The 11,376-nt window shown below is 49.9% G+C and overlaps 1 protein-coding gene and 1 non-coding gene across 2 annotated transcripts in view; one reads left to right on the top strand and one right to left on the bottom strand.

Moving 5' to 3' along the window:
* Positions 1-9,909, top strand: part of LOC122374137 (dynein axonemal heavy chain 10-like) — a 43,336-nt gene extending 33,427 nt beyond the window's left edge. The window contains exons 2-5 of the mRNA XM_043352719.1: positions 4,071-4,158; positions 7,267-7,455; positions 7,587-7,781; positions 7,940-9,909. Coding sequence (XP_043208654.1) covers positions 4,135-4,158; positions 7,267-7,455; positions 7,587-7,781; positions 7,940-8,188 — 657 coding nt within the window. The 5' untranslated portion in view covers positions 4,071-4,134 and the 3' untranslated portion in view covers positions 8,189-9,909. The remainder of the gene's footprint in view (positions 1-4,070; positions 4,159-7,266; positions 7,456-7,586; positions 7,782-7,939) is intronic.
* Positions 4,366-4,437, bottom strand: Trnaa-cgc. Its single transcript has one exon. It is a non-coding gene; the product is annotated as a tRNA-Ala (tRNA).
* Positions 9,910-11,376: the final 1,467 nt, after the last annotated feature.

The raw sequence follows: 11,376 nt of genomic DNA, 5'->3' as shown, positions 1-11,376 counted from the left end.
TAAGTATGACATTTTTTCCAAACATCGCTGTTGTAAAATAAAATTAGCACATTGGGGTAACCCCGGGCGAGTGGGCGAGCTTACCCCCAACCGAGAGCAATGCCACTAAACCACTGTTTTCCATGAGATGATATGTAGGTACTGAGTACGTTTGGTTTAAACTAGCCCAAAGATAAATTTCGAAAATAAACATGACAAAGCCTCTTCGGCTTGTCGCTCTATTCCAGTGCCTATACCTTTGCTTGCCTGGTTTTTACTGTAAAATATGGGAGATATCTGCTCCATTTTAACGGTTTTTAGTTACCCTCCATCAGTTTATAGGTATCAATAAGTGACTACGTTTTTGTTTGTATGCTATAAGAATGGTCTGGGTCATGTCACTTGAGGTCAACTAGGGTTAAACTACGTTTTTGCAGATAACGCGATAGACAATGAAGCTAGAGCTTCAAAAATGGTGTCGTTCTGTTCTTCTTCATCAGCCGAGTCGAATGATATGCAGTATGATGCATTTAGGTAAATACAAAAATATGTTAAGGAATTTTTAAATACACATTTTTTTGTTAATTTTTCATCGCGATTTTCATCGACCTATGCTCTAGCCCTCGCCCGCACGTGGGGGGGGGGGGGTGGTTGCCACCCCCCAGGTAGTCTTTCTGCTCTGCACTCAACATTTTTAGAGCTAGAAGGCTGATTTTTCGTATAGCTGCTCCTCTATCCTTTCTTGATGTCCACTGAAAATTTCAAGTTTCTGTGATTTTTGGTTTCGGAGATATGACCTTGTTTTTCAGGTCATGTCATGACCCGAATGGCCAATTCTCAACATCTTTCGTTTGCCATGGGCCTTATGAGCTTTTGACACCCTGATTTCGGCCTTTTTTGCCAGTCTTACCTCCCACCTATCATGGAACATGCTGTTCGACGACGTACAGGGGTCAAGGTCAGGGTCAAGGTCATCCTAGGTCAGGGGCGGATCCAGAAAAACTCCAAGGGGAGGGTCATGAATCGGAGTGGTGCTCCTACCTATACCCAAAATTAAAAACTCAACGGATTTCGTCCACTTCATTTTGGTGGTGCCCCATTTTCAGTTTTTTATTTTTTTTTATTTTTAGTCAGTATCTTAACTCTTAGCCACAACCACATTTACCAATTGTAAGCAAGTATATATGAATGTGTATGTGTATGTGTGCATATATATGTTGTGGACGCTGAGTAGTGAGTACTTACCAGGAACGTTATCAGGTAAGCAAATCGTTGTCAGTCCGACGAACTTGACCCGCCAGGGTCTGGCGTCTAAAGGGTCTGTCCTTGACACTTCAGACTTGTCAGGGGCACCAAAGTCCTTCCAAGGACACCACAAACCTGTCAGGGGCACCTACGGCCTTGTAGGGGCGCCACAGGCCCGCCAGGGGCACCACAGGCCTGCCAGGAAGCAGGGGCACCACAGGTCTAGCAAGTATACACGACAGGCCTGTCAGAGGCACAACGGGCCTGTTGGGCCCATGAGCACCCCTAGGGGCAGGGGCACCACAGTCCTTCCAGGGGCACCGCAGGCCTGTGAGTGGCACCAGGGGCACCAGTCAACACAGGCCTGCCAGGGACACCAGAGGCCTGCCAGGAGCACCACCGACCTCGCAGGGGTAACTTGGGCCTGTCAGGGCCCAGGGGCACCACGGGCCTGTCGAGAGGCACTTCAGGCTTTTCAGGGGCACCATAGTCCTCTCCGGGCGCAGGGGTAGCAGGGGCACCAGAGGCCTGCCAGGGGCACTACAGGCCTAGCAAGGGCACCACTGGTCTATCAGGGGCACCACGAGCCTGTCATAGCCAGGCATCTCAGGCTTGTCAAGGCCCAGGGGCACCACAGGTCTGTGAGGGGCACCAGCGACCTAGCAGGGGCACCAGTCAACACAGGTCTGCCAGGGGCGCCACAGACCTGCCAGGGGCACCACAGACCTGCCAGGGGCACCAGAGGTCTGCCAGGGGCACCACCGGCCTCGCAGGGGCACCTTGGGCCTGTCAGGGGCACCACGGGCCTGCCGAGGGGCACTTCAGACTTTTCAGGGGCACCAGTCCTCTCCGGGCGCAGGGGCACCAGCGGCCTAGCAAGGGCACCAGAGGCCTGCCAGGGGCACCAGCGGCCTAGCAAGGGCACCAGAGGCCTGCCAGGGGCACCACAGGCCTAACAAGGGCACCACGGGCCTGTCAGGGGCACCTCAGGCTTGTCAGGGCCCAGGGACACCACAGTCCTTCCAAGGGCACCGCAAGCCTGTCAGGGGCACCAGAGGCCTGCCAGGGACACCACAGGCCTAGCAAGGGCACCACTGGCCTGTCAGGGGCACCTCAGGCTTGTCAGGGCCCAGGGGCACCACAGTCCTTCCAGGGGCAGTACAAGCCTGTCAGGGGCACCAGAGGCCTAGCAAGGGCACCACAGGCCTGCCAGGGGCACCACAGGCCTGCCAGGGGCACCACCGGCCTTGCAGGGGCGCCTCAGGCCTGTCAGGGGCACCACGTGCCTGCCGGGGACACTTCAGGCTTGTCAGGGGCGTTACAGTCCTGTCAGGGACCAGGGGCACCAGGCCCGTGGTGTCCCTGCTAGGCCTGTGGTGCCCCTGGCGGTCCTGTGGTGCCCCTGTCAGGACTGTGATACCCCTGATAGGCCGGTGGTGCCCCTGGCAGGTCTTTGGGCCCCCGGGCCTCAAGGGGGGGGGCCATGACCCATGTGACCCCCCCTTGGATCCGCCCCTGTCCTAGGTCATCTAAGATAAATCTCCGAAACTGCTGGGCCGATCGTCAAAATTCAAACGGCGTCCGATAGCCCTGGAAAAACTGTCGAGCGAAACCTATTTTCATTGACCTCGAGGTCACTGATGACGTCACAGTTCAAAGTATAAATTATCGACATTTTTGCTAATTCACAATTTAGGCTCTGACCACCGGCTGACAAGTCCGATCAGGCTCATTTTTGGTTTACGCACTCCTTGAGAGATGTCTTAGATACACTGAGGGTACCGAACTTTTACTTCGAATTTTTAAGGCCAAGGCCAGGTCATCCTAGGTCACGAAAATTGTATATCATGTATCGGTCACGTGACGCATGTTTTATGGTCCATTTTACTCGTAGATTTCGAAAATAGTGTCGTCTGTGTTACTTGAGGTCATTGTCAGCTGAATTTACCGGAGGTCAGGTCACTTTAAGGTCAGAAAAGGTCAAATTTGGAAAAAATGAATTTTTTCAACAAAAAAGGTGCCTATCAGATGCAGTTTGAGCTCAGAAACACGATGGTGCCAGTTATACTGCTGTACGACGTCAAAAACGTACTGAAAAATGGATTTGAAAAATATGTAATTGTAAAATTTTGACAATAATGCGTTTAACTTGGCTATTTTTGAAGATATTGGGTTAAAACTTGTAAATGTAGTTCATCAGTGTGTTTTCTATCACATATATTCCGGTTGTTGCGAAAAGTTAAAAGCTTTTTGAAAAAAATCAAAAGATAAATTTTTGTTATTGTAAATACATATTTAAAAAAAATCAAAAATTCAAGATAGCAGTTTGATAGGTACGTGACACGTGTATTTGTAGTTTATTCATGCAAAGAAAATGGATCTAGCTTTGATTTAGTATTTTGCATCAAAAACGGCCGACATGACGTCACTCTGACGTCATTTCTGGCCAAACTATGGTAGCTAGAAAGTTGAAATTCAAACACAAGGTTTCAAATTGATGCGTCTGAGGGTACCGCAAATAACGTGTTGATCCGTCAAACGGTTTAGAAGATATTGCTGAAAAACGGGAGGGGGCTCTGTAGAGCCCCTCCCCCAGTCATGCACGGGTTAATAAACATTTGACTTGTTATTGTTATCAATCATATTTCATACCTTCGTAGCTTTATACTTGTTATGTGTGCCCATGCCTGAGTGTTTGACGTCATTGAAGATAATTATGTGACATGTGCACATTTAAAACTTTTACAAATAGCAACCCTTTCTTGCCCTCAAACTCGGTGTTGAAATCACTGCTTTATCTTGAATATTTACACTTCGACCGCTCTGACGTGTCTCCCTCCCCTCAGCATCCTGTCTGGTCACCTGCAGCCGTTTGAGCCGGCCATTACGGAGCTGGCCCTGCCGCTCACCATGGCCACCATGCAGCTCTACCAGGTATGTATGGAGCAGATAAACCGGCCATTTCAGAGCTGGCCCCATATCAATTAACTTTACACATACATTCATGGGGAGGGAGGCTTAGGTCAATCAACTCATAAGGCGGACTATTTTTGGCCAGAATAACATTATCCGAAGGCGTCATCGCTAAAACAGGCACCGCAATACACATTACACAGTTTCATGGCCATAAAGGAGGGGCGTTGGAGATGTCGGGGTTTGAACCCGAGGCCTCTCACATGCGAAGCGAGCGCTCTACCACTGAGCTACATCCCCTGGCGCCCGGTGCGGTCTTTGTCGCCCCGCAGCGATACAATGGAATTTGCTTTTATTTGTGATAAAATATAAATAGCTTTTACCACGGGCGTAGGAACGTCATGAAAAGTGGGTGGGCCACCCTGTCAAGGGGCCTCCTTTTCCAGGGGGCCTCCTATTTTCAGGGGCCTCCAACTTTTGCCTCGTCCTGCTGGCTGCTTTCAAGTATGACCTCCAAATCTAGCTTCTGAGATCGGGCAGATGTACGCCAGGGGAGTACCTAACCGCTTAAGCGAACAGTGCGGAAAGTCCGCACCATTTTTAAAACTTATTCCCCCTCCGATTTTTTTTCGAATCTATTTGCCGCAAACGGCGCATGACCCCTGAAAACCCTTACACAAATGTCTTCCTCGTTTCCTAGGTGCCCCCATTAGCTTCATAGGCGCCCTCTTTGGCATATAAGCGCCCTATGTATAGTCATCAGAGACATCCCTATATGTCCACAGTCGCCCCGTTGTCGCATACAATGTGCGCTTATCATAGGCGTCTCTCTTTTATGGACTCTTGAAGGCGCCTCTCTTTGCCATGCCGGCGCCCCTGTTTCTTATGAATGCACTCCCATGGCATTGATCAATTGCGGCAGACCTCTATTGCATGTGGACGCCCATACATGTAGGCCTCAGAGGCGCCCCTGTTTCGCATTGAGGCGCCCCTATGGGCTTCATAGGCGTCCCTCTATTGCACGTAGGTGCCCTACTGTCTCAGAACCGCTCGCCTTTGGCATGCAGACGCCCATCTTTCGTACGGAGGAGCCGCTGTGGTTCTTAGAGACGGCATGGTGCTCCCAGACGCAGATGGGGCTCTCGGAGTCAACAGTGTGGGACCTTCAGTCGCTGATGGGTGCCCGCCAGATGTGGACCCTCGGAGACGCCGGTATGGGGCCCTCAGAGATGCCGGTATGTGGCCCTTAGAGACACCGGTGTGGAACCCTCAGATACTTCAGTGTGAAGCCCTTACAATTGCTGGTGTGGAGCTATGAATGCGCTGGCTTAAATCCCTTAGAGGCCGGTGCAAGGACATTAGAGCTCAGTGAGAGCTTGTGTTGTGCCTTCAGTGGCCTTGTGGAGCCGTTAGACATCAACATGGTGCTCTCAGGAGCCGGTGAGTCCTCAGAGTCACCGGTGTGGGGCCTTCAGAGCTCCGAGATACTGGTGTGGGGCCCTCAGAGGTGTCGGTGTGGGTCCTTCAGATGTACCTATAGAGCCTTGAGATGCACAGGTGTGGTGGCCCACAGAGGCGCCGGTGTGGGGCCCCAGAGCCACCGATATAGGGCCCTAAGAGACACTAGTATGACCCTCAAAGGCGCCGCTGTGTGGCGCTCATAAACACTGGTGTGGAGCCATCACAGGCGGGTGGAGCCTTTAGAGGCCGGAAAGGGCCATTAGATGCCTACAAGAAGCCTTCAGAAGCCGGCGTGGCACCCTTATGGGGATAAGCGTGTCTGCTTAGGAGCCCGTGAGGTGCTCTCATGAGCTCTTTGGGTCCCTACCGAGCCGAAATATGGCCACGGCCAGTTGCCGCCGCATGGCTCTTCGGACTATCATTCTCAGGGGGCGGCCTCATCTGCCTAGTTTGAATAGAAGGGCCTCTCAGACCATCGGTCTCATGGGCCTCCTCTGGCTAGTATAATTAGAAGGGCCTGTTAGACCATCAATCCTAGGGGCCTCCTCTGGTTAGTATAAATGGAAGAGCCTCTCAGACCATTAATCTCAGGGGGCTCTGTGAACAGTATAAATAAAAGGGCCTCTCAGACCATCAGCCTCGGGGGCCTCCCTAGAAAAGTGTAAATGTGGATAGAGGGCCCCCTCAGATTCATTAGGAGTGGACCTCTCTGACTATCAGTGTCAGGGGCCTCTTGTGGGCAGTATGAATATAAGAGCCTCTCAGACCATCGGTCTCAGGGGCCTCTTCTGACTAGTGTGGATAGAGGGCCCTCCCAGACCACCGGTTTCAGGGGCCTCCAGTGGCCAGTTATATGAATAGAAGGGCCTCTCAGTCCATCAGTCTCATGGGCCTCTTCTGCCTGGTGTGATTATAAGGGCCCCTCAGGTCATCAGTCTCAGGGGCCTCCTCTGACTACAGTGTAGATGGATAGGCCTCCCAGACCATCAGTTTCAGGGGCCTCTTCTGACTATTGAGGATAGAGGGGCCTCCTCTGACTAGTGAGGGTAGGGGGCCTCAGCTAGACCGCCAGTGTCAGGGGCCTATTATGACTAGTGTGGATGGAGGGGCCTCCCAGACCACCAGTCTCAGACCTCTGACTTGTGTGGATAGAGGGGCCTCCCAGACCGCCAGTGTCAGGGGCCTCCCCAGACCAGTGTGGATATTGGGGCCTCCTCAGATCCACTAGGACCTCTCAGGCTATCAGTCTCAGGGGCTTCGACTGACAAGTATGAACAGAGGGCCTCCTTGGATCCATCACGGCCCCTTGGAGTCCGTGCGTGGGGATTCGTGGAACTTATTTTTACCGAGTTTGTTTATTCTGGAAGGTGATGACGTCCTCTCAAATCGAGACGAGGGGCCTCGAGTAAAAAGTGGGTGGGCCAAAACACATGGTTGGCCCCCCCCCCACCTCGAAAAGTGGGTGGGCACTTGCCCACCTGGCCCCCCCTGTTCCTACGCCTATGGGCCTTTTACAATAAACCAGGCTATCAATATAGCATAGTTGATCGCTCCCATGCTGTTCTACCTCAATCGGGCGTAGGCTCATATACGGACCCAGTTGAGAAACATATAGGAGGCAACTAACGACCAAATTATAGGTATGCGGATGCCCCCACTCCTTCACAGGCGATTGTGAGGCTGCTGCCGCCGACGCCGTCCCGCTTCCACTACCTGTTTAACCTGCGCGACCTGAGCCGCATCTTCGGCGGCCTGTGCCAGACCAGTCCGGAGCGGTTCACCAAGACCAAGCAGATGGTGCGCTGCTGGCGCAACGAGTGCCTGCGCGTGTTCGCCGACCGACTGATCGATGACCAGGTGAGAATTCCTAGCGCGAGGGGATGTAGGCCGATCTTAACTGTTGTGCTGTTATGTTAATTGCATGTGAGCCCCCTTTTGGTAGAACCAATGCAGATCCGTACCTTATATGTGTCTTTCGTTTTCGGCAGGACTTTGCGGTGGTGTCTGGCCAGCTGGTGCAGCTGATGGCCGATAACGTCGGACAGCACAGCGACGAATGGACCGAGTACGTGCTCCGAGACCCCATCCTGTTCGGCGACTACCGAAACGCCCTCGAGTCGGACGTGCCGAGGCTCTATGAAGACATGCAGGACTACGACGCATCCAAGGCGCTCTTCCAAGAGGTACAGTTGTGTGTTAACGAGTTGATGACCTTTTGCTGTTTTTCTGCTATTTTTGGCAGAATTGTTATGCAATTTTTAACGAACGAATCGAACAAGCTGGTACTGAATGTTGTAAAATATCACGAGTGTTATTCTTATCAGCCTCCATCGATCCACAGATAATGGAGGAGTACAATGAGCGCGGCAACAATAAGCTCCAGCTGGTGCTGTTCGACGACGCGCTGCAGCACCTGACTCGGATCCAGCGGGTGCTCAGGATGGTGCAGGGCCACGCGCTGCTGGTCGGCGTTGGAGGATCGGGAAAACAGAGCCTGACCAAGCTAGCCGCCTTTACTGCAGGTGTGGGGCTGCCTTACGACACAGTGTCCGAGCTATCAAAATTCAGCAGTTTTATAGTTCGTTTTTAAACAGTAGTGCATGCGACAATTTAAAATACCTGTAATCATACTTGTTAGTGGTTTAGGTAAGGATAGGTTATTATTAGTATTTCACTTATTCTTCTCAAACTCTCAAGTTAATTAATTTACTCCAAAATTGTTTCTAAAACCTGCGACATATTTTGCGTTTGTCACCGGACAAGATACAAGCTTATTTGCACTGTCATGGAATATAATATAAGATGGGTCTCGGCCGTCTGATGGGTACAGTCGGCAACACTTAACCAATCCAAGACTTATGCTTGGTCTGACGTGATGTGCCGTTATACGAAGTTATACGACGATGTACAGGGGTCAAGGTCAGGGTCAAGGTCAACCTAGGTCATCTAAGATAATTGCGTTTTAGGCAAGCTGAATTTACTTTTTGTGAAGTTTTTTTTTACTGCATTTTTGGTAAAAGCTTCTCAGATCATGATTTCATGTAATATGGACCCAAAAACAATCGGTGCACACATCAGTATACACACAGACACACACAGACATACAAACACATATAATTGACCTTGACCTAACTTGACCTGAAATGACCTCAGCAGCAAAATTCTGGTCGGGTAGTGTGACAAAGAGGTTCTAGCTGGCTTGGCACCAGAAAACAGCATCATCATCGGTATCTGATAAGCAGCACACTTGATATTCAACGGTGACCCAAAACAGCAACATTTTTTAGTTTGACCTGACCTGGAAGGTCAATGACTGACCTGAGAAGGTAAAACTGGGTATCATTGGATTCGTCTCTTCCCAAAGAATCTTTTTGGTCTTTACTGCTAAGCTCTATCTCCAACAGGAACGAAATGGCGCGGGGGGGGGGTGGCAACCCCCCCCCCCCCATGTGCGTTCTAGGATGGGAAAATGGCATGTGCGGGCGAGGGCTAGGGGAAGGAGGGTGAATTGCGCCACCTTAAGGAAAAACGCTAATTGTAAGAAAACCGCTGGAGATATAAGCATGCACTGGTAACCATTTCAAAGAGGAACTCATTAGCTACGATTTAAGAGCCTCCCGATCAATTAAGAATGTTTCGTTTGCTTCTGACAGCTGCTTTTTCAGAAACATGCAAAAGGGCGCATTTGCCAACAACTGCTGTAAATTGCGCCATGGGGATGGCGCAATTAGAACCCAATTGCGCCCTATACTTTAACATGGCTAAGCGAATGAGACAGAGTGCATACACCCCGGCAGTCTAATGTCATTGCGGCTTACTTTAACATTCATAATGTTATTTACGCTGGTTAAATAATAAATGTAGGTGTTAATCGCGATGTTTTTTTGCCCAGGTAGATAACATTACACATGTGTCCGTACGCTTGTAAAAGTGTAACGAAAACGTTTACTGTAACCGACTAGATATATGGGAACGTATGCGCCTATACGGTTACATTTTCAATCGTTTCTCTCAAAATTAGTAATTTTTATCGTTTCGACAGCTTTATGACATCAATTTTTACTTTTTTATCATAGCTGTCACCTCTCACGCCTGAGTCCATGTTGAAAATGTCGTATTTTGTCAATTACACCACAAGTTCGTAGCCTAAATGGCGGCTACATTTTAAGTTTGACGAGAGAAATAATTTGCGGACTGACGACAGCGGTTTGCTCCCCTGCCTGACATTAAACTCCTTCTTTATTGCAATCAGTTAATGACGCATTCATACTGTTGTGATACAATAGCTACACCATTATTAAATTAAAAAAATTAAGGAGAAATTAAAAGAAAACCTCAAAATTCGCCGTTTGGAGCATTCTGGCCGCGGCTTCTCTGCAGTCGCCTATGACTACAGTGGCGCCACCCGACGAGTAGGACGCTGAAACAGAGAGGCATGAATGAATCCAGCGCGTGGTGAACGGTGGATAGAGGCGGGACTCGGCAGAGGCTATCACTGCGGCCCGCGCAGGGCGTCCTTGGACAGCGGGCGAGCCTTCGGGCGGTGAGGCCAGAGGTCACGACAGCCAGGCTCTGTTTGGCATGAAGGGAGGGGAGGCGCTCGCCTCAGCCAACTCAGCCGGTTTGGTGGTAGTGGTGGTGGTGGGGGGGGGGGGGGGGGGCGGCAGGCGAGAGGGGCTAGAACGAACGGGATAAAATAGAATGGAAATGTCGTGCCATGGTCAACTTACAATATTGTTTACCTTTAACCATTTATTAATATTACGAAAGCAGCCACCATATTAAATTGAGAAATATACCTACAGGAAATATTATTTTTCTATGTTACCGTTTACTTTTAAAGGGACCCTCCCACCTTAACATTAGTTTTGAGTTGAGATAGCCAAGTTTGCGGCCAGGCTGAGAAACCACCATTTATCCTGGTCGCAACCCCCGCAGCTTTATGGTGTTCAAGAAATTTCTTCCCTTTACTTGCAGGGTGGGACCAGCGTGGTCCCTATCTCTTAACCATTACGGGAATCTGATGACGTCATCAGGCTTTCGAACGTCCGTTAAATGTTTGACTAAAACGTTTTGTAGCACGCGGTGGTATATGCTGCTTTGCGCGCAACAAATGCCGCACTTTCAAATAAAGTCGCTAGGAACAGCGGAGATCCCAAAAAGTAAACAAAAGTAAAAGTCTAATATCTTGAAAACTGGTGAATATTTTTCGATGAAATTTGGTAGATATTCGTTTTTGCTCTTTCTGAACCGAGCGACATCACTTTCATGCCAATTCATTAACTTTTTTGAAGGTGGGAGGGTCCCTTTAATGGAAACCCTACTTCTTATTAGGGGTGATAAAACAAGCCCTCTCCTCGGTTTTTCCTGAATAACTCGCGTAAATAGTGGCGGATAGCAGCGAAGCTTTCAGTGCCGTAATTTATTTTTCTCACCATAAGTAAATTAATACCCATGCGGTCAGGAGTCAGGATAAGTTCAGGCCATCTGCCATTAAAAGTTTACACCTACCCTTTCATGACCCTGAAAAATTTCATGACCCTGACCACAATGACCTTTGGTTTGTGACCAGTTTTTAGAGCCTATTACAGGCCAGAATGGGCATTCGGCGTGTCAGGTCTCATTAACCGTTCGTTTCTAGACTTGTGATTAGAAACGTTCCAACATGTGAAATTGTGTTTGGTCCTTGTGTCTTATCTGGCCGGGACCAGCGCAGGAACTTGGCCGGTGCCTTCCATATTTGCCGATCTGCGGAGCGCATGGAGCCGATCTAGCCAG

This window comes from Amphibalanus amphitrite, unplaced genomic scaffold (genome assembly GCF_019059575.1).
Source record: "Amphibalanus amphitrite isolate SeventyFive unplaced genomic scaffold, NRLGWU_Aamphi_draft 001610F_arrow, whole genome shotgun sequence".
Classification (NCBI taxonomy): Eukaryota; Metazoa; Arthropoda; class Thecostraca; order Balanomorpha; family Balanidae; genus Amphibalanus; species Amphibalanus amphitrite.
This window is presented reverse-complemented; position numbering and strand designations above follow the sequence as displayed.